This window comes from Ambystoma mexicanum, chromosome 1q (assembly GCF_040938575.1).
Source record: "Ambystoma mexicanum isolate Mex_15411 chromosome 1q, UKY_AmexF1_1, whole genome shotgun sequence".
In the NCBI taxonomy this organism is placed as follows: domain Eukaryota; kingdom Metazoa; phylum Chordata; class Amphibia; order Caudata; family Ambystomatidae; genus Ambystoma; species Ambystoma mexicanum.
This window is the reverse complement of record NC_090922.1, coordinates 1483435433-1483458836: the sequence shown is the minus strand read 5'-3', so window position 1 is coordinate 1483458836 and position 23404 is coordinate 1483435433. Positions and strand designations below refer to the sequence as shown.

General features: G+C 47.8%; 1 protein-coding gene across 3 annotated transcripts in view; it reads right to left on the bottom strand.

Moving 5' to 3' along the window:
• Positions 1-23404, bottom strand: part of DPH2 (diphthamide biosynthesis 2) — a 219875-nt gene that overhangs the window by 30029 nt on the left and 166442 nt on the right. For all 3 annotated transcript variants that reach the window (XM_069642392.1, XM_069642393.1, XM_069642395.1), the window contains exon 6: positions 13005-13187. In XM_069642392.1, the coding sequence (XP_069498493.1) occupies positions 13005-13187 (183 nt within the window). The remainder of the gene's footprint in view (positions 1-13004; positions 13188-23404) is intronic.

Below are 23404 nucleotides of genomic sequence, written 5' to 3'. Positions count from 1 at the left end.
AGGCGCTGCTGTCGACGATGGAGCATGTCGTGCTGCGGTGCCAAGATGAAGCTTTCGGCGTTCCGGATAGTGTTAAGATGAATACTTGGTTCGCCGAAGAGATGTACAGGTAAGAACAGCTTCCCCCAGTTGGTAAGTATGCTGTCAGGAAGCAGGATGTCCAAGAAGCTGGATCTTCAAAGGTAAGTCTGACCTCAGGCGACGGTGAGCGTTACGCTGCTTGCAAGTGCAGAATAACGCAAAGCGTCTGACTTGAGGATCGGGGCAGCTTATATAGCTGAGATCGTGGGCACGCCCATTAGGGCCAGCTTACCAGCCACACCCTGCCACTCCTAGAGAGTGAGCACGTGCGAAGGCAATCCATTAGCAGCCACACCCAAGAATACACTTGGGGCTGCTTAATGGATGGAATGTTCAAGGTTAATGCATCCTCCTTAATAGATGGAATGTTCAAGGTTAATACATCTGAAGTGCTATATCCATAATAAAAGCTTTTTGGTGTTAAGGTTAAATGGATGTTCTTGTTTACTTTTGTTCATGAGCCTGGTGCCAAAGGCGCCAGGACAGTGTCCACCCAGGTCTCCTGTGCATGCGACCCCTGCATGCCTGTGCCCCTGACTTCATGACCATGACACCCTTTGTCCCATTAAAGTACATGGGTCACAATGCATGAATAGTGGGAATTTGTGAAAGGAATTTTGCAGTACACGAGCAGTTTCCAGGCATTTCTGGGTGCAGACCTGATGCACAGAAGACTCAGTGGCAAATAGGCGACTCCCATTTGCGATTGTTTACCCCGATGCCCTTGGCAGGCTGTAGCCATTCAATGCTGTGGGACCAGATGAGTGCAATGAACAAGAACAAGTCCTAATAAAAAAAGGGGAATAAATTGCACATGGAAATAAAGGGATATAAGGGAGTGACGTCAGAGAATATATACCATAGCAAATCAATACCTACATCTTTTAGTAAATGGGCATGCAGATGGTCCCTTAAGGAGTAAACACTTTATTGGAAGAACTTGTTTTCTCTTCTGCAAAACAGCAGTAATCTGAAAAGAAACTAACTAATGAGGATGAAATACTAAAATAATTCCCACTGATTTTGAAGTATGCAGAGCCGGCAAATGGTGTTCTAGACACCCTGTCATTTAGAATTCCTGGAATATATGCCCAGCGCCCTTTTCCCTTTGTGTACATAGACTGCAAGTACCAGAACGCAAAGTGATGCGAGTTTAATAGCAGGGATTTGCCGATTCAGGCCTCAGAATATACATGCTCCACTAGCCATTGAGAGTCAGAAATGGCCTGCTGTGTGCGTGTGGAGAAATGAAGGAGCAAGTGACTTTATCCCTGGCTAGTGGCTGAAAACTTGATTTTTTTGTGCCATGGCTGAATAATGTACATCTGACAAGGGACAACAAGAGCTTTTTCTAAACTCTAATAGGCTAAAGGCACACTCAAAAGGAGCTCGTGCGATGGCCTTGCTTGTAGTCATTTGTGGCCATTGGCCTACAGCTTGATGTTATGCATAAAAAGAGAATCTACGATTCAACAGAACAAATACCTTTACCATGTGTTGAACAAGCAGTCCACCTGTCGGGAGGATAGCTCAGGAGCAACATGCTCGCCTTGGAAGCAAGAAGACAGGTTTGATCCCCGGTCAGTGCTTAGAAACCTGAGGGTATTAAGCGCATTATAAATAACCAATTACCAATATGTGCAAATAGAATAGACTTAATTATTTAGTACTGTTTTCCTGAATACCAAATATTGAGCAGCCAATTGTGATCCGTGCAGATTGTTTATTTATATAGCGCACCTAACCCGAAGGCATCTGGGCGTTGGTGTATATGTGTCGATATAACAATGCTGCTCAAAACTATACGCGGAGGATAACAAGTAGCTGAAGCCCAGAATGAGACCCCGCTGTGGTGCTTTGGTCCACAGGCTCACACTTAAGTGCAACACTGAAGCTAGTGCTTTAAGTGGGCCAGGGCAAGGCCCCGGCAGTCTGTAAAAAGTGGGGCAGAGCCAGGGCCCTGCTGTCCCGCCACAACATTGGCGGGCCACATTATCCCGCTGTGGCCGCAGCCGGGACGGGAGATGCGCCAGCCATTAAGTCAGACAAGCTGACAAAAGTGCCAGCCAGCCACAGCACCACTGTGGCTGGCTGGCACTTGTCAGTCACTGTAAATTCCTCAGGTGAGCCCTGTCCTTTGTTTCCCACCCCCCCGGCGAACCTGGGGTTTCCTTGACATATTTCTAGGTTTATAAAAGATGGCTTGAAAAGCACACAATTCAAGCCATCTTTTATGAAGCTTTGCCGACGAACAAGGCTTTGTCCGTCAGCAAAGCTTCATAAAAGATGGCTTGAATTGTGTGCTTTTCAAGCCATCTTTTATAAACCTAGAAATGTTTAAAAAAGATGGCCTGAAAAGTGAAAAGTACGTAAATCATAAGGTATGCACACAAGTATATAAATGTTCTGGTTTGTGTACTTTTCAAGCCATCTTTTATAAACATAGAAATATGTTACATATTTCTATGTTTATAAAAGCTGGCTTGCATACTACACAAACCATAGTAAGGTATATATATATACATATATATATATATATAATTATAATACATTACTCACCGTAATCGTATTTCTGATGCTTGTATCTGCTTAGATTCACATGCTGTGCATAGGCCGACATCTAGTGGAAGCTGCGGAGTATTACAGTTTGTTTTTCGAAACTCGAAAATGGGCATCGACACAGGGCGTGCCAGTAATACTATCCCTAGTGTGACGTCCACTGTACGCATGATCCCTCACACGTCTAGGACCCTCAGATTGTGTTTTTTCTGATATGAGGTAGCACGAGGAGTAGCGTGAGTACAGATAATCCAAGCAGATAGATAGATAAGACAACAAGCATCCATGCGCCTTCTCTCAGAGCGGAGGAAGGGTGGGTCGCATGTGAATCTAAGCAGATACAAGCATCAGAAATATGATTACGGTGAGTAATGTATCCCTTCTGAGGCTTGTGGAATCTGCTTAGATCACATGCTGTGCATAGATTAGCGAGCAGTGTTAGAAGAAGGAGGTGGGATGTGAGAAGGGTCATGAGCAAGTAAATGTCTTAGAACCGCTTGTCCCACTTGAGTATCTGTCTTGGAATGGATGTCAATGCTGTAGTGCTGAGTAAAGGTGTGAATAGAGCTCCAAGTAGCTGCTTTGCAAATGGTGTCAAGGGGTACATTTGCAATGAAAGCCAGAGTGGCCCCAATGCCTCTTGTAGAGTGGGCTCTTGGCGCGAAAGGCAAAGTTTTTTCAGAAAGGGAGTAACACAGCTGGATACAGTTAACAATCCTCCTAGAGATGGCACCTTTAGAGATGCGATCTCCCTCTTTGCCTGTAGCTACAGAGACAAACAGTTGGTCTGTTTTCCTTAGTGGTCTGGTCTTGTTTACATAGTATAGGACCGCCCTACGCACATCTAGGGTGTGTAGTTTCACCTCAGCCGAGCTTTGTGGGTCTTGGCAGAAAGCCGGAAGCTCGATGGACTGGTTCACGTGGAATTTAGAAATAAACTTAGGTGAGAACCTAGGGTGTGTACGTAAAACCAGTTTATCTTTATGAACCGTAAAGAAAGGATCCTTACTGACAGAGCCTGAATTTCACTGACGCTTCTTATCGATTTAATTGCTACTAAGAAGGCCGTCTTATAAGTCAGGTGTTTGAGACTGCTTTTATGCATGGGCTCGAATGGGGGGCCCATGAGTTTAGATAGCACCACATTAAGGTCCCATCCTGGTGGTGGGTTTGAAATTGGAGGGTGAAGTCTCTTTACTGCTTCCATTAAGGCTTTAACCACTGGTACTTTCCACCACAACACCTTGTTATGGGAGGTGGTCTATGCTGAGAGAGCTGCCAGGTGTACCTTCAGTGAATTAAAAACCAACCCTGCATCCAGCAGGTGGAGCATGTATGTGACAATTGTGGAAGGAGTGCAATCAACTGGGTTGATTTGCTTATTCTGGCACCAGATAACAAATCTTTTCCATTTGTCAAAGTAGCAGTGCCTCGTGTTTGGCTTTCTAGATTCCCTTAGGATGTCCATACATCTCTGCGGTAAATTGAGATGTCCAAACTCTATGACCTTAGGAGCCATGCTGCCAGGTTCATTGAGTTGGGTTGAGGATGCACCTTCTGACCTTGGTGCTGGGACAGCAAGTTGTGCCAGCCCGGGAGTTTGATGGGTTTGCATAACGCTAGTCTGCGTAAGTGCGGGAACCACGGTTGTCTTGCCCACATGGGAGCAACTAGGACGAGCGTCATCGATTCTCTGTTCATCTTGTTGACCACCTTCCTGATGAGAGGTGTTGGTGGAAAAGCGTATGCAAACATCTCTGACCAGTTCATCCACAGGGCGTTCCCCTGGGAGTCGGGTTCGGGGAACCTGAATGCGAATCCTGGGCATTGTCTGTTTACGCTTCTGGCGAATAGGTCTATAGTGGTGAAACCCCACTGAGAGAAGAGATCTTCTACGATTTCTCTGTGTAGACACCATTCGTGTTCCTCTGGGAGGGGGTCTCTGCTCAAAGCGTCCGCCAGAGAATTGAGATCCCCTGGAACATATTGAGATGACAGGAATATGTTCCGTCTGAATGCCCATATCCAAATTCTCTGGGCAAGCTTGGACAGATTTGGCGAACATGGCTGTAGTGCTGTCTGTCCGGATCTGCACTGACAGGTTCAACAGGTAGGGCTCGAACGCTTGAAGCGCTCTGAATACTGCCAGAAGGTCTAGCAGGTTGATATGATTCTTGGCCACTGAGTGAGACCAGAGACCCTGAGCTGTGTGGTGGAGATGGTGAGCTCCCCACCCTGACAGGCATGCGTCCGTTGTGACTACCGCCTGTATCTCGGGATCATAAAAGGGTTTCCCCTTGGACAGATTTTCTCTTGTCCACCAGTGAAGACTTTGTACAAGTGTTGGCAAACCAACCACTAGATCGTCCCTCTGACCACTTGCATGAGACCACTGTTTCGCCAACCATTCTTGCATGGGACGCATGCGCAGGCACGCGTGGGGGACCAGGTAAATACATGACGCCATCATGCCCAGCAAACGCATTGCTTTGCGTACCGTTATCTGGCGACCAGCCTGATATTGCGGAATTTGCAGCAGTATATTCTGAATTCTTTCCTCTGATGATTGATTGATTGATATTTTATTTCTATCGCGCTCGTACACAAGTGTTTCAGAGCGCGACAGGAAAGGCCAACCCCTCGTGTGTGTTTAGGACAACTCCTAGGAACTGTTTGGAGGTGCTTGGCACCAGACTTGACTTTTTCTCGTTTATGGAGAAACCTATTTCGAAGAGGAGGTTGATCGGTCTTTGAATGTTTGTTCTGCAAATTACTGGGGTCTCCCCCGTGATGAGCCAATCATCCAGATAAGGGTACACTGGGATTGCCTCCCTGCATAGGTGTGCCGCCGCCACCGCCAGTAACTTGGTGAATACCCTTGGAGCCGAGGCTATCCCAAAGGGCAGTACCTTGAACTGATAGTGCCGACTGTCCACCTTGAAGCGCAAGTATCTCTTGTGCACTGGGAACATGGAAATATGAAAATAAGCATCTTTCATGTCCAATGTTGCCATGTAATCCCCCTTTTTTAGGAGGCGGATTACCTCTTGGAGAGTAGTCATGCAAACTTTTTGGGGCTTGACATACTTGTTTGCAGGCCTTAAGTACAATACTGGGCGCATTGGAAAAACTTTTTTTGACACAAGGAATAAATTGAATAAATACCCTTGTTTACCTGGTGTCCCGGGACAAGTTCTATCACGTCCTTTGCTAGAAGATTGGCAATCTCTTCGAGGAGGATCATCTGGTGGTCTAATGAGTGTACTTTTTGACGTCGCGGGTGGTACCGGGGACGCTCTAACAGTTCTATGCAGTATCCTGCGGACACTGTGGACAGCACCCATCTGTCTGATGTGATCCCTTCCCAAGCTTGGGTGAAGTTGATAATGCGTCCCCCTACTGGGGATACGTGAGAAGGGACCCTGAATGGAACGTCACTGTTTTGGTGGAGGCGTGCCGCCACCTCTACTGAGGCTGCCTCTACCCTTACCACATCCTCTCTTATTACCGCTGCCATATCTCTGGGTAGACTGCTGTTTGTTGTTGTTCCATGGTGTACCCTGCCCCTGGGAATAGTTTGTTCCTCTCTGGGAATTTTGTCCGCGTGGCCGACAAAAATTGCCATTCCCTCTTTGATTTGAGGGTTTGTTGGTTAATTGGCCTAGGGATTTGAAAGTCTCGTACTCATCCTTGGCATTTTTCAGGGCGTCCTCTACCGCCTTCCCAAACAGTAGATCTGTCTCCACCGGTTTGTCTATTAATGATACTTGTGTTTCGGGTTTGAACCCAGATTGGCGTAACCAAGTATGACTTTTGATAACAGTGCTTTCTGCTATCAAACTGCCTCCGTTATCCGCGGCATCAAAGGTTGCTTTTAAGATGCAACCGGACACGGCTCTTCCCTCCGACGCAACTGTTACGCTCACCTAGCTTCCACAGGGGCGTCGATCTGAACTGGACAGCTGCGGTCTCCACCAATGTGACGCGTAGTGCCGAGATGACAGACTGGACCGGACAACCTAGCTTTGTTTGCTTGGCCCGTAGGAATATTCTTCGGCAAATGGAGAAAGGGAATTAACCACCCGTGGAGTTGAGCGTTAACCAACCCCTCCCCCCCCACTCCTGCTGTTCTCCCCACTGATCACCTTTGGTGTCCCCTCTTATAGTCTCACCTGATGGTTTGGAATGATGAGCTCACCATCCCACATTGAGCGCACGGGCGCGTAGATAACCAGTTGCTTCACTGGCTCGAAGGAATTGGTGAGTTCCAGAACAATGTTGACTCTGAGATCCCCGGCAAGACGCCGTAAGTATGTAGTTCGTATGAGTTCAAATGTCTGACATTCACTCTTGTCCGATTCCTTGCAGGTTGCAGCTTGACCGTAGCGAAGAGTTCCTCGTGGCAACCGGTAATATTCAGGTAAGGTTTTGTATTATCCAACACAGTTCGATAAAATAATGTCAATATGCAACCTGTTGCTTTCTCCCTTATTCAGGCGCTGAGAGAAAGTATGAAGTCTCGGGGAATAATGCCTCCGGTGGTAAAATCAGGTAAGTCTATTGTGGTGAGGAGGTTTCCCCTTGTTTGTCCCTTTGTTTCACCTTGCTGTCCTTTTGTTTCCCCTTAGGGGCCGGGGTTCGGCGAGGATGTAGTGGAAGCTGCGCCGACCTGTGACGAGGAATAGTACCCCCGGTGGTAAAATCAGGTAAGTCTATGGGGGGTTACTAATATTGCCTCTGTGTATTCCTTTGGCTCACCTTGCTGTTCTTGTCTTCCCCTTAGGTGCCGGAGTGCGGCGGGAGCATGCAGAAGGATGCGGTGGAATGTGAAGATACTGCGAAGGCCGGTGAGTTCAGCGCGACGCTGCTGCAGGCGAGGCGACGTGCATAAAATAACTTCTTTCTTCCAGCACGAAGGCGCGATGGATCGGGAATTCAGGTAAAGATCAAAGGTATTGCTCTTGTTCTAACCTTTTCTCCTTCTTTCTCCCTTTTTCTAGGAGCTCCGGACTCGAGGCGGGCGTGGCAGAAGACTGGATGTAGACTTGCAGGCACGGTGAGCGTTACGCTGCTGGATGCAGAATAACGCAAAGCGTGTGCTGCTCTTCGGGCGTGGTTTAAATATCCTCCAAAGTAGTCCTAGGTAAGTATTCCTCCCCAGCCCCACCCGAGTAATAAATAGTCCCTAGATAAAGTAGTCCCTTCCAAGCCTCCTTTGGCTTGGGCTCTTGCAGCATGGTCTGCATCAGGTGAGTTTGCAGCATGGTCTGCATCAGGTAAGTTTTAATCTATGAGCCAGGCGCCTATGGCGCCAGGACTGACTCTCCATATGAGCCTGGCGCCATAGGCGCCAGGACTGCACCCAAATAGCCCCTAGCAGGGGTTGTTGGGCTTGCTTAGTATACCTTGATGCCTGCTTCCGGGGATGCTGGACTTGGTCTGGGTCCCGGGGGTAGGCATCATTACAGCAACCCGTGCCAATTGGCCTTTTAAGGGTTCTGGGGCGGAGTCTATGAGTGTTGCGACTTCCTCCCACTGGTGGCAGTTGTAACTCGCAAGTAGGGTGGTGGAGTTGGCGATCCTTGCCTGGTAGGCGGAAGTGGAGGCTACTTCCCTACCCAAGCCATACATCTTCTTGCTCTCCTTGTCGGGAGGAGCTTCGGACGATGACAGGGGTGTTCCCGCCCTCTTTCGTGTGTTAACTACCAGCGAGTCCCGTTTCAGTTGCCTCCTTATGTACAGCGGGTCTGATTGGGCTTCCCTGAAAAGTTTCTCTATCCTGGGGTTTACCGCCCTGGTGAGGTAGGGATTTACAAGGGAAGGGTCAATCCTCCTTTCTATCGATTTACGGATAGGGACGGCCTGGGCAACTGGTCTCCTTTCTCCCACTAATTCTTCGACAAAGTCCCTCTCTTCCTGTGCCCCCTGGGTGTCAATGTGGAAGTGTTCTGCCACTCTGGATAGAACTTCATTCAGGAGAGGTTGGTTGTCGACCGGGGAGTCGGTAACCAGAGGATCTTTGTCTACTGGGGAATCTACCCTGTAGTTTTCTGGGTCGTCCTCTTCCTCCTCTTGGTCCTCATCATCCCCATAGTAGCCCGTCCCAGATTGGTCTCCCAACATGCCCAAATCAGGATCCTCAATAAAGGGTGGATCCTCATTATATTGAGAGTAGGGCTGTATACAGAAAGGGTCCGAAGACCGTGTTGGTGCTTCAACCTGGGACTTCTTACTTGGGGTTATCGGGTCCCTAGAACCTGAGGGTGAAGCCCCATCAGGGGTATATGAGAGGAAGTGTTCAGGATTCTTGGCATAGAAGTCTGCCAAAGACGACATCCTAGACATAACTGTCTATATCGTCACTAGACCACTCCTTTGAGCTGGGAATGACTCTTTCCTGGGAGAGTTTCCCTGTCTTGTCCTGACTGGACCTATGTGCTTGTGCAGGAGTCTTTAAAATGACAGAAGACTGAGACTTGTCCGTCTGTTTTTGCCTGTCTGACTGCTTCTGAGGTGTGGAAGAAGGTAGAGAATGCTTCTTTTGTTGTTTTCCCCCCTCCCCGTGGGTGGAAGAGTGTTTTCCATGTTTATTCGCCCCTTCGGAGCCTTCCGACGTCTGGCGTCGAGGTTCGGGGGTAGTGTCCCTATCTCTAGAGTGTGGAGGATGGGACTCGGGAACAGCCGTTAAGCGGTCTGCTGACGCCGACTCCTGGAGTGCGGCCTGGGGATAGACGTCGGCTTCGTCTTCCAACGATCGAACCTCCGTTACCTTAGGGAGCGAGGAACTCTTGGCAACAGTGGATGGCTGCCTGGAGTCATGCAGCGATCTAGATCGAGATTCGGTGGACCGTTCTCTGTGTGCCTCTTTCCGGGAACTCGACGTGCGCGTCGAGTCTTGGTGGAACTTATGTTTGGTGGAAGTGGTGTGGGTAGCGCTTGTGTCGCCGGGTGTTTTCCCCATAGCCGCCCTGCCGGACAACCTTCCGAGGTCGGGGACTTGCACTTGGCTGTCTCTCGACGCCACGTTGCCCTCGCCGTCCGAAATCACGGCGTCGCTGCCATCGCTGAAGGCGCCCTCCGCTGCCATGGCCTCTTGACGCCTGGCGTGGTGGGCCCAACGCTTGATCGAACGGTCCTTTAGTGATTTCGGTTTAAACCTAATACACGCTCTGCAGTTCACCTCGGGGCGGTCACTCGGCAAGCAGAGGTTGCACGTGGCGTGTCTGTCAACCCAAGGGTACTTAGGTTGCACTTGGGGCAAAATTGGAAAGGGGTACCCTCCATACGCACCTTGTGGCAGCGGGCTAATGATTGTAGGAATATATAGAGGTACCTATATATTAAAGAGTGTAGAGTATGTGCCACCCCCCACTCTCCCTACTTACAGGGCCGAGGCCAGAGGCCTTCCGAGGCCCGGGCCGAGGCCAGAGGCCTTCCGAGGCCCAAGTCCGTCGTGCAGCTGCAGACGGTTGATTCCTTCTCCGGGCCGACGTCGAGTGTCGAACTTCGGTGGCTCGACGTTGGGGTGGAGAAATGGGGAAATATTATATTTTAACAAAATTGTGGCTAAGGCCTGGAGGTCCGTGGGATGCTTCCGACCAGTATGGCGGAAAAAAACAATCTGAGGGTCCTAGACGCGCGAGGGATCATGGGTACAGTGGACGTCACACTAGGGATATTATTACTGGCACGCCCTGTGTCGACACCCATTTTCGAGTTTCGAAAAACAAACTGTAATACTCTGCAGCTTCCACTAGATGTCGGCCTATGCACAGCATGTGATCTAAGCAGATTCCACATACCTGAATAATATATATATATTTTTTATTTATTTTGTTAATTACAACTTTAAAAATAGATAAACACATCCATCCATTATGATCAGTTAAAAATATTTTTTTTAAAAAAAGTTCACCTTCCAATCGAGTTCACATGTCTCTCTCATTTTCCATGAGAATGTTCTGTTGGTGATTTGCCTCATAGCTTCATTGGCCTAGATATTTAATCAGTCTAACTTTCAAGTCCTCTAAGAAGAATATTAATGCGAAAGTCAGTTTTCTTTCATTTCCCACAAGCATATTTTCCTACCATTCTTCTCCACAACGATTTGGTTTTTTCTTAATCTCGGTTCCCAGATGTTTAGTTCTTAAATCGCTCAAGCTACTGCAGAATAGCACTATGTGCTTCAGTGTTTAATTTTTCACTCTGCAGAATCTACATATAGAATCAGCTTTCTCCACCGTATTTCTCAAGTTGAGAACCTCTTTTGTTTTGAATATATTCAGTCTTAATTTCATGAAGGTTTGCCTTTTACTGTAAGACGGAAAGAGTTCTAAATATTTCAGTAGGGTATTCATAGCTCTTGCTTCAAAGGTAGCATTGGTCATGCATCTGTGCTTTAGTCTCTGTTCAGATGTTTCGAACCAGTCTTGATCCCACAGCTCCTCTTTACCTTATTCGGATTTTCTATTAGTTCTTCTTTGTTTGCGCTTATTTGCTGTAACGTTCAATAGCATATTTGTTTCCATTTGTCAAAAATTGACCCTCCTGTCTTACTCATGGTGGTCCTTAAGATGTTATATGCTGGTAACTCATCAGCTCCAATCACTCTTCTGTATATGGATAGCATGTTCCATGTTACTCTAGCATTAATTGAGGTTAATCCGAGTTCAAATCGAATGCAGGCAGTCGGAGTGCCCCAAGGTAAATATAGGACTCTTGTCCAAAATTTGTTTTCACATGCACTCCAAACTTTGTATGAACAACCTAGCATTGATTTGCATCCATAAATCAGACATGGTATCACCTTTGCATTGTATAATTCTCTCACTGGTTTTATCGAAAATGTACCCACTCTCCTATTGATTATTGATCTTTGGGCAGCAAGGAATCTGCTTTTTCTTTTAATTCTTTGTACCATTCGGTCATCTGTTATTTGTGCATTGATTAAAACGCCTAGATATTGTGAATGAGTGCAGCATTTCATTAATTCCTGACGTAGATTCCATTTAAATTGCTTGTTTTTTTTTTTACTCCAACAAGATTTTGAAGGACTAGGATCTCGGTTTTTGCTGCGTATATTACTAGACCGTTTTTTTCAGTGTAGGATCTCAGGGCCGTGAGCTTCCTTTGTAATCCAATCGGCATAACATCCAATAACACAATATCGTCGGCGTATAACATGTAGCTTAAAGGGTTCCCATTTATTTTTGGGGCAAAACCTCTTGCTTCCATGATTTCTCTTCCCACCTCTGAAATAAAGAAATTAAATAGAGTGGCTCCCAGCAGACATCCTTGCTTTACCCCTTATCCTGTTTTTATCGGTAACGAGAGTAACCCATTGGAATCCAAACGGATCTTAATCTCAGTATTCGAGAATAGCTCATTGATTGCTAGCAGGAGGCCATTTGGGCAGTTCTTCATTGCTAGCTTTTTCCACAGCAGTTCTCGGTCCACAATTGCATGCATTTATATATTTATTTGCGTGCCTTAATATGGTTTGTGTTCTTTTTTAGGCCATGCCCATTCCACAAGCCACGCCCCCAAATGCACACTCCCCCCGAATTCATACCGCACTTAAAGCCCTGACTGAAGCCCAGCATGAGACCCTGCTGCAGTGCTTGGTTCCACAGGCTCAAATTAAGTGCAACACAGCTTCCTTCTCTCTCTCAGCCTAAGGGGGACAGAATATCCTCTCCAAAACAGGACTTTATCCATTCTAGAGCGCCCTCCACTGAACAGTCAGAAAGATTATGTGTATTTCCAGGACAGCTGCAAGCAAGCTGGGAAGCTCACTTTTCACCAAATCGACTTTGCAGCTCACAATATGCTCAAATGTGTGCGACACACAACTACAACTGCAAATCCCAATGTCGATTTTGCTCATTTGTGAAGCACGGCAGTTTAATTAACACTATTTGCAACAAGGTTTCATACATTTGGTCCTTAGTTTTGTAAATATCTTTATTTTCTTTTATGATGTAAATAAGGATGGTGTGGCAATGAAAATGGAGAAATAAAATAAACAGATCACATTTAAAATGGTGTATTCTTTTTATTTCAAGTGTGGATTTTAAGTTTTGAACACAATTTATTAAACAAAGTAACTATTCAGCTTTGTCCGAATACTAACTTTGCTATTTGGGAACCCCGATTCCCCTCCCCCTGGTATTCTTATAATTTACTCCACCATAGACTGGTTTGCTTAAATTGTTCTTGAAAATTAATATCCTGTTTTGTTTCCTCACTAGAAATGAGTAGACTGCAGACACCTATTGCCAAAAGATTTGAAACCCATCTCCTGACTCTTACCACATCAGACCTTGCAGAGTGCAGGCACACACACACTACAGTCGTGGTCTTACCAGCAGGGCTGAGCTCGGCCACTGTCAGGGCGCTGTTTCTTTGCTCCACAGCGGTGCAGGAGGGGCCATCATCTTGCGTCCTGGTGAGGTGAACCGAGCGAAGTTCCCCCGTGATCAGAGAGATGTCAGTCCGTTCTGCGTCAGAGGGGTCCTCATCTGGGAACTCCACATGGGAACATGAGCCTACAAGGAGAGAGAACAGAGGAAGAATTCAAATAAATGGGGGGAAAGAAGAAGTAGGGCAAGAAGAAGAGAGAGAAGGGGGGAAAACCCAACATCAATATCATTGGATTATTTACAAACACTGTTTTGGCCATTTCTTAGCACGGGAAATAACAGATGTTACTATCAACAACTTAATTGTACTCAGAATCCACAGTCCATGAGTTCAGATCAACAAAAGCGTTTTCTGGGCTGCAACAGAAACGCAGGCCAACTCAAAGTGGATGATGTGGGGGAGAGTGTAAGTCAGGGGTCAAACAAACCAGATCCAATGACCTTCTCTCCAGCATTCTCTTCGGGTATTTCGGGCATCACGCTCAGTCTCTTGGCGCGAATTGGCTCATGTGGATGGCATCAGGGCTTCTGGTGGCTTTCTCTCTGTCGCCACAGGAAGTATAGTGTCAGTCAGGTAGGCCCAGCGCTCCTGTTGCAAAACCCAGCTCTGTTGCAGTAGCGTGCATACAATCTCCCAGAGGTAAGGCAAGCCAGGAGGGCCTCTATGGATCTGGGTAGGTACTACGATCTGATCCCTTCATCTAGTGCCAGCAGACTCTCCTCCTTTTTGAACCAACGCTCGCTCGTTCCTGTGGAGCAGTGTCTAGGTCTGGATGTCGACACCCAAGCTATTGGTCAGCTGGCCTCCTCACTGGTCTGCTACAAGCCCGTTCCTCTTCCTACTCCCTCTAAACAGCGTGTGGACTATTTTTGTCTTACTGTCAGTCTGTAGCTGGCCCTAGGCCTTCCCCCACCATCTACCTCCTCTCAAACCACTTGCTCCTTCTATGCTGGATGCCACCCTTTGCCCCTCCTTACTATCTTCTCCAGATCTCTTCTCCCACCCCACTTATTCCTTGCCTTCTTGAAGCTCTCCCACATCCTCTCCCTCCTACTTGAGAGTCTCCCCTAAACGTTTATCCCTTCAGCTCTAGCTTAACCTCTATTGGGCAGGGAAATGGGGGTGGGGGGCATTTGTTCTTTATGGTCATGTGACTATTCTGCATGTAACGCATATATTTCCAGCAAATATATATGGCCTATATCATGTGCAGTAATTTGCAGGTCATAATTTTAGACGCCCTTCTCTTTCACTTGTGTTTATTCATATTATCCAGTAGGAACATGAGAGTTGTTGTAATGAGCTTTATGCAATTAACGCCTCTGGTGTCACATGATGTGGAATAGCTTGAACTATGGACTTGATGATGGAACTATGGAAAATGACAGCCACGTGCACAAAGGAAAGATGGTGATTTGCATAAGGACCAGATAAGCTGATCTGTGTAAGCCATCTGGTTCGGCGCACGGACTGACTACTCATCTTTCTGACTAGACAGCAGAGGGAGATGACAGTTCCGTTTAATTTCTGGAGAGTTGTGGTTGTGTCGCGAGAGCATGAACTAAAAAGGTGGCAGAGATTATTGTGGTTTGTTCTGGCAGAGTGAACACGTTGCTCTGTTGATGGTCTTGTAAGACGAACCATTCTCTGACACTACTGCTATCCGGAATGATTCCATGAGCATGGCTTCACTGTCACCACCCCCTCTTCCAGCGCCCACAGCTCACTCTTCTCCTTCCACCCCTTGAACTCAGTCTCTACCTCCTCCATCCAGGTCTCCCTTCACCACCTCCTCTTCCTGCACCCTCACTCTTCTCCTTACGCCTCTCTACCTCCTCCAGGTCTTCCTTCACCACCTCCTCTTCCTGCACCCACCGCTCACTCTTCTCCTTCTGCCTCTCTACCTCCTTCAGGTCTGCCTTCACCACCTTCTCTTCCTGCACCCACCACTCACTCTTCTCCTTCAGGTCTGCCTTCACCACCTCCTCTTCCTGCATCCACCACTCACTCTTCTCCTTCCACCCCTTGAACTCAGCCTCTACCTCCTCCAGGTCTCCCTTCACCACCTCCTCTTCTAGCACTCACCGCTCACTCTTCTCCTTCCGCCTCTCTACCTCCTTCAGGTCTCCCTTCACCACCTCCTCTTCCTACACCTTCAACATTCCCTCCCCCCTCTGCCATCACCTCCTCCTCCAACTCACTCTCTCCCTTCTCCTCCTGCTGCCCCCTTTACTCCGTTGCTACCTCCTCTTAGACGTTCAGTGCGTCCTTTTCCTACTGCACCGCCAGCCACTCACAACGTCTATTCAACACCCACACCTAATTCTCTGGGGAAGATTGCTATGGCCTTCATAAGTTGAGTAATAGTGACTGCGGACTGGTGTTTGGCTATGCAGCGACTAATCCTGTAAATTCAATCGGTCTAGCCACGCTTTCCTCCCGGCAGCTGGAACTTCATTGGGCCGGCCCCCATCTTGAATTCGCCATTGTGCTCATGCCCATATTGCAGATGCTGCACTTGTGCCGGAACAGGGCCTGTGAATGCTCTGGCTCTTGCAGGTTAAGCACCACTCTGTAGAATCCCATAATCCTTATATTTCCCGTGTCAATGTTGCCCCCACGCCACGTGTCTGCAACCACAGGCCAACACTGTAGCTTCAATCTTATATAGGCATTGATTTAAAGGGTCGGACTGGGGCCTACAATTGTCTCGGGCACCAATGAAAAAGTGGCCTACAGTTGCAAATGGGAATTCATTCCCTTTGTGACACTGTTTGAATAGCACTCAAGGGGGAGATTTTGATACAATGTGATGCAAATTTTACATTTTAAAACATATTTATTCAGCAACACTGGTCAAAACTATAAGCCACATAGTGCAGTAACTCATGAAATTGGACCACATTGGTCAAAAAAGTGCCTCACTTTGACCCAAAAAACGGGCCCACACAGCATTTTGCGTTTTTGTTTCGGCCATGGACCTATTGCCATATGAGCCAGTCCGAGCCCGTCACGCGCACTCACACATGCGCAAAGGCATGCGCGCGCACACAGGCAAAGAGAGCAGCAGGCGCATACACACCAAAGACAAGCAAACCCACACACGCGAAGACAGACACGCAGGAGAAGACGGACACAACAGACACAGGCAAAGACAGACACAGCTGCCATGGCTAATAATGGAAAATAAACAAGACTGCAGAATATGAAAGAGAAAGAAAAGAGATACAGCAAAAGAGTCAGAGAAAAAGGCAATAGAAAACACTCATACCCAGTGTTTCAATAGGTCATTCTCAAATTTTGAACAACCAGCACATTTTTAAATTGTAGGTTTTTGTTGCACTGGCTTTAGGCAATGTGTAGGTTCAACGCCAGGGATATTATCCATTAGGGGTCTTAATACATGGAATTTGAAGTGCACCGGCCTGGTGGCATTCAGAAAACCGATCAAATAACCATGATACTTTTAATTTTTAAGGTAAAACCACATAGCCTCCAAAAGGGGGTCCTAACATCATGCAAGGAACATCCCCACAAAAAACAGCTAACTTCTGTAATCTCGTAAACTCTGCGCAAACTGTAGTAAACAGTTATGGTCAAAGGTTGGAAAATTGAAGTAAAATTGCTTCTTTTGTAAAGTGGACTGCCATGTTTTTGCAGTTTGATAGTACCGTTGGAAACCATCCTGGCATAACCCCGCTATCAGAAGTGTAGCCACCAGGGAGTTCTGACAAGAAGGCAACTTCATTCCCCCACTGGAGGAGGACCACACACACACACACACACACACACACAGTCCCAAGTAACATCCAGGAGCTAATAGTTTGAAGAAATGTCTTCATACAAGAATGGCTACAAGTTCTAACCTTGTTGATTAATAAGTATCATAATTGACTGTTTTCTAAACGGTATCACTATGTAGACCCGTCAGTGATGGTTTTCCACAGCCCTCTGTGGGCACACTTACCCTTATAGAGTAGAGAGCATCAACTCAGACTCGAGAGGATAGCTCAGGGGCAACGTGCTCGCCTTGGAAGCAAGACGACACAGAGCCACACAGGTTAAATCTCCGGGTCCGTGCTAAGAAATCTCTGGGTATTAAGCGCGTTATAAATAACCGATCATATCATATATCATATCAAAGAAATTTCAAACTTTCTCCATTGGGTGGCCTAGCAGAGCAAACAGGCGTCACTCAGAAAGGAGGTGAGAAGGTTGGGGAAATCGGCCCAATAAATTACCCAGAAGTGGACACTACACCACTATACTGAAAAAACTCTTTAGTACAGCATTGCACATGAAGCAACCATATGTTCAAATAAGCATGATCAAACATATACCAGAGCTAGAAAGTATATACAACAACGGGATGTGGGTAAGAGCCTTCCTACTCCCAACTCTAGTTTCAGGACTAAATACTGGTGGCAAGTCCTGCAGTTTGGAATGCTACTGGAGCAGGGACGAAAGGTAGTCCTACACACGGATAAATTGCATATACATATTAAAGAAAAGGTAAGATATCGTACATGCATTGTAGTACACAGAAGGAATGAAAGGGTGCAACCATTAGAAGCCGTGGCCACATCGAATCCCGAACATCACAGGAACCTAATTACACAGCACTGAGCGTCAGGAAGTCCTAGTTCACTCGTAGAAACAAATGCAAACTAGTTACACTGAGTCCAATTGTCCCTTAGTTCACTCCTAGAAACAAATGCAAACTAGTTACACTGAGTCCAATTGTCCCTAAGGGGAAAGGAGCGAGCAGCAGTGATTAATTACATCAGATTTCTTAATAATTAATTTCCACCATCTGAAAATTACAGTTTTTGGTAGAAGACTAGGGGCGGGTGGTGAGGAAAATATCTAAACCCAGGTAAGTACCTCTTTTCATTCTGAGTTGTAGAGTTTCCAAATGTTTGTTTATAGGAATGAGAGGGACTAATTTCAAGCACCGGTTATGTAGTGATGTTAGGTTCAGTACTTTCCCATCGTATTGGTGCACACGACAGAGCCACCAACCAACCGAAGACCCAGGACAGAACCACTTGAAGAGCTTCATCTCCAGGTTCGAGGCCAAGCCAGACGCAGCAGGATGAATGCAGAGCAGGCTTTGAATGAATGCAAGTCAATTGCAATATGTAGTAGAGGAAGCCTGCAAAACCCCACTACTCGCACCAAGGGACCCCCTGATTAAGGGTTCAAGGAATGTAACAGGACCTGGGGGGCAAGTGCTCATGGTGCCAATCACTGGATCCTCAAGCTGGTTCTGGGATAAAGTTGCAGTAAATACAGGGGTTGCTTTATAGGTCTGCAGGAGAGCTCTGGTACCAAGGGACTTGACCACTCATCAAGCGTTGAGACAATCAAAAGGATGAAGATCATGGGTAGCCACGTGAACGCCACGCCAAGCAGTATCAGTAGCAGTGAGGGAGATGATCTCATGAAAATGGAGGAAGAAGACCAAGGGATCAGGTCAGCTCAAGGAGGCATGAGAGAACAGCAAGCCTACAAGGAATAGTTCCACGCTAACAGACGTGACGGGAGGTGCCCATCATGGTGCAAGACAGAGCGGAAGAGGGTAGCAGCGCACCCCCACTTTAAGTGAGTTAGACTCCCCCCTCAAGTCGTTTGGCTATAAATCCTCCACCATCACTAGCACTCATAACCTGGATATGTATTAGAACGTTCAGGGGGCTGCAACCAAATGAACCCAGTTTAAATCACCCTAAAGGGTACAGGGTTGGGGTCAGCTCCGACAGAGCCCACCACATCATAGCACTCATTTTAGGCCTGCCACGTGGTCCCCACAGACGAAGAAAGGCCACAAAGCAAAACAGCAGGTGCAAAACCTAAATGCAAAATGTTACCCATGTAGACCTAGTTGGCTACTAATACAGTGAAAATGACAACTGCTGGTCAAACCAAAAGTACATTTAGCTGCCAACAGCCTAAAACACAGCAGACTTTCAGGCCGAGAGTTAGCCTGGGACCAAAACATGGTGCTCAAAAAGCATACCCGCTCTATGTAGCTATATGGACCAGCAAGGCCTGCACACCCGGATAATGGTTGCAGTGCCAGCAGGACATCAGTAAAAGTCCTTGGGATTAAACACAAATCAAGTGAAGAAAACCAGGGACGCCAGCAAAAAGAAAGCAATGGTTAGGGGACACTCACAGTGGGTCAAGAGATCCCCAAAACAGATTCAGTGCCAACAAGGCTCTCCTTTCTGCCAGAGGTTTATACCCCATAAGGTCACAAGATACTTACCGGTTACTCTATATTTCGTGTCGTCAGGCTGGGAATCTTCTGTAAAAAAAACAAAATTAAATAAAAAAGCAGTTTAGCTTGAAACTAAAACTGCTTGTATCTTCTATAGCATATCAGTGTCCTTTGGGTCATACTGCCACAGCCAAAGACACTTGTACTCCTAAGCTCCACCTCTGATGGGTATCTTCGGATGTGGTAGCGCACGTAAAGCGGCAGAAGAGCCAGAGAGGGTTCGCATGTGAATCCATGCAAGACCCATGCAGGAGAACAAGAGTTACAGGTAAGTAACTTGTACCATCTCCAGCATGGGGTCTTGCATGGATTCACATGCTCACGAATACAATGACACAACAGTACACACACATAACCACCGGAGGTGGCAAGGCTCACAGAAGCAATACACTTGCCCCTGAAACAGACTCACCTTAAACAAATAGGTTGGTAGAACTGCTAGGCGACCCAGGACTCCTCACTGGAATCCCTGTCAACACAGTAGAATTTTGTGAAGGTGTGGGCAGACCTCCACGTAGCAGCCCTGCAGATGTCAATCTGGTGAACACCACAGAGAAACACAGTCACCGCGATGGCACTCTTGGAGTGGGCTGTTAGCCGGCCTGGAAGCGGTCTGTTGGCCAGACAATGGCAATGCATGATGCAGACAGAGAGCCACCTGGAGATCTTTCGAAAGTCCTTTGTGTGCCCCACATAAAACATCAGGGCACACGCAACGTCCATAGAATGCAACGCCCTTTCAGCAGATAAAAAAGGATTTGCAAAGAAAATTGGTAGAACCAAGGCTCGTTGGGATGAAAGTCCATGAAGGAAGGATGCGTTTACAGAACCACCTTAGTGGCGTGGAAGGACAAAAACTGAGACTTAGAGGAGAGGGCCTGTATCTCCCGTACCCTCCTGGTCGAGGTGATTGCCACCAGTAAGGTTATTTTCCATGACAGAAACTTCTAGGGGGCTCAATGCATTGGTTAAAACGGAGGCCCATCAGTTTAAACAGTACTACGCTCAGTTCCGACGCCGGTGCAGGAGCTTTTACCGGCAGGAATGTTCTGAAGAGACCCATACGGAACTCCTTAACGAGCATGTGCGACCACAGGGAAAGCTTGCCTGGAGCCCGTGTGTACCGGGATATGACGGTCAGGTGGACCTTGATAGATGCATTGGCAGCAGTATCTTCTGCGTCTGGCACCACGTCATAAAGCGCTTCCATTTGTGCCTGGCCTTAGTGTCCAAATTCTAAGGCTGCAGAAGCCAGGCCACGAGATTCAGCGACTCTGGGTCGGGGTGTAGGATTGAACCTCCTTCTCTGGAGGCCAGGTTAGGACGTGGAGGTAGTTGGATAGCCGGAACCACTAACATATGGAGAAGGTCCGAGTACCAGATTTGCCTTGGTTACGCCGGTGCAATGAGGATCGTCCTGCAGTCGCAACGTCTGAGTGTGTTAATCACACATAGTAGCAGTGGAATTGGAGTAAACGCGTACTGGAAGAGATCCTCCCAGGGGAACGAGAAGGCAACCCCCAAGCTCCTCGGCTGAGGATATCTGCTGGCGGCTTCTGACATTTGGATTTGGCAGCTGTCACAAAGAGGGCGCTTTGAGGAAGACCCCATTTGCTGAAGAGGCGCGACACTTGCGCTTGCGGAAGCTCCCATTCGTGGCAGGACCACAGCTACCTGTTGAGAGTCTGCAATGGTATTCTTGACGCCTGCCAGGTGAAAAGCGATGAGAAACATGCACTGAAGAATGACCCAGTGCCATAGAGACTGGGCTTCCAGGGAGAGAGCCCTGTTTCTTGATGTAAAACATGGTGGTGGTGTTATCCGTGAAGACACGCAGCATCTTTCCCTGGAGCCGAGGCTGGAAAGAGTTGAAGGACCAGAAGACCGCCCGCAGTTCCAAGACGTATATGTGCAACGCCTTTTCTTCTGGAAGCCAGAGACCACTGGCGTGAGAATGTTCTGTGTGGACTCTCCAACCTACCAGAGAGGCATCAGTCATAACTGTAGCCTAGTACGGAGGGATCTGAAAGTGAATTCCCAGTGGGAGATGTGGACAAACTGATCCCTATTTCAGCGTTTGATGGAATGCCAGATTGAGGACGATCTTGTCTGTCCATGTGCCTGTGACTTGCTGGCACCTGGCATCCAAAAACTCTTGAAGCGGCCTCATCTGAAACCTGCAAAAGAGGACAAGATGGTATGCAGGAGGAGATCATACCCAGCAGAGACTTGATAGACCGGACTGTTTCAACGGCCACTGCCGACAGCCATTGGACCTTTCCTAGGATGGCCTTCACCTTCTTTTCTGAGCGAGTTGCCAGACACAAGACTGTGTTGAGTCAGGCACCCAGGAACAGAGCGTGCTGAGATGGCAATATGCAGGACTTCGGATTATTGATCGAGAAGCCTAGCGATGCCAGGAGTTGGATGGTCTCTGCTGTGTTCTGGGATGCCAGAGCGTGGGAGCGGGACCAAATGAGCCAGTCATCCAGGTATGGGTAGGTGTGGATTCCCTTGCAGAGTAGATGCGCTGCCACCTGAGCAAAGCAGTTGGTGAACACCCTCAGAGCCGATTTCAAGCCTGAAGGGGAGGGCCTAACTGGTAATTTCTTCCCTGGATGACAAAAGGCAGGAACGTCCGGTGCCTGTGATGAAGGGCATGTGGAAGTATGCATCCTCCAAATCGAACATTTCCAGAAAATCCCTTTCCTCCAGCTGGTCGAGCACATGACCATCCTGAACGTTTGGGATTTTAGAAACATGTTGAGGCACCACACGTATAGGATTGGTCGCCACCCTCCTGACTTCCTTACCAGAAAGTATCTGGAGTACACTCAGGAACCCCAGAGGTACTGAGGGACTGGTTCTATAGCCCATTTGCAAAGCATGGTTCTGCAGCAGCTGCATCATGTGCAGCTCTTGATGCACCGGTCTTGAAATTCCAAAGTGTATCCCTGCTGCAGAACATCCAGCACCCATTTTTCTGTGGAGATCTTTTGCCACTGAGTGACAAAGTTTGATAGTCAGGCTCCCACTGGGGTGCTTAAGGGGGGGCACCGATCCTGGGCTGGCTCAGGCCTGCTTTGGTGTCTGCGTCCTGGATGGGGGGGGAGACGACAATGGGTGCCACTGCCGTAAGCCTGGGTGTGACCCCTATAAACCTCCTAGGCGGTGGAGCAGGAGGGCGGGCGATAGGGGGTGGCGTCACCCTTGGAAGCTCTGGAGACTCTCCATTTTGGGGAACGAAAGGGCAGTCTCCTCTGTTGCAATGTCCCAAGAGAATGCGCCATCTCCGTATCGGTCTTGATGGCATGGAGAGTGTCATTGACTCCTTTTTGAAATAGGTTGTTCCCATTGAACGGCATGTTGATAACTGCACATCCATGCAGAAATGTGTAGCTTTTAGCTAATCTTGGCATCAGCGAGCAAGACCATTCCCCATCTGGTGGAAGCCGGCGTCCGCAATGTCGAGAGCGATAGTGATGGCATGGTCAGACGCCACTACCTCTTGCAGGAACAGGGCCAAGATTCAGCCTATTTATCGTCAGGAAGGAAGTCAAGGATGGGCCCCAGCTTGTACCACAGTTCCCTGCCGTACCTTAACAGGATGGTGAGTGCACTGGTGGCTTTGATGGTGGAAGCTGCTGTGGTGGTAATGCGCTTCCTTGCAGCATCCTGGTCTGAAGGCACCATACGACGAAGAGGGGTTGGAGGAACACTTTCTGGTGGAGGCCGATACCGCCAAGTCCAGAGAAGGCTTAGACCTGAAGTACCAAGGGACCAAGCCTGGAACCCAGTATTTCTTCTCCAACCGGTCCTACTTAGCAGGTGTGGTATTAGGAGCCTACTTGACCGCTATGTCATCCTCCCATATGTTATCCAACAAAGGGACCGATACAATGGCTTCTTGGAGGATTCCTGCCGTTCAAAGAGGAAACCCTCCTTTTTCTTCTCTCCTGGTACCAGGTTGAAGAGTTTGGCAGCTTTCGAAATAGTGGAGTGCTAAAGAGACAATTTTGTCTGGGGTAGAAGCCATGGCATGCTCATCGACATCAAGAG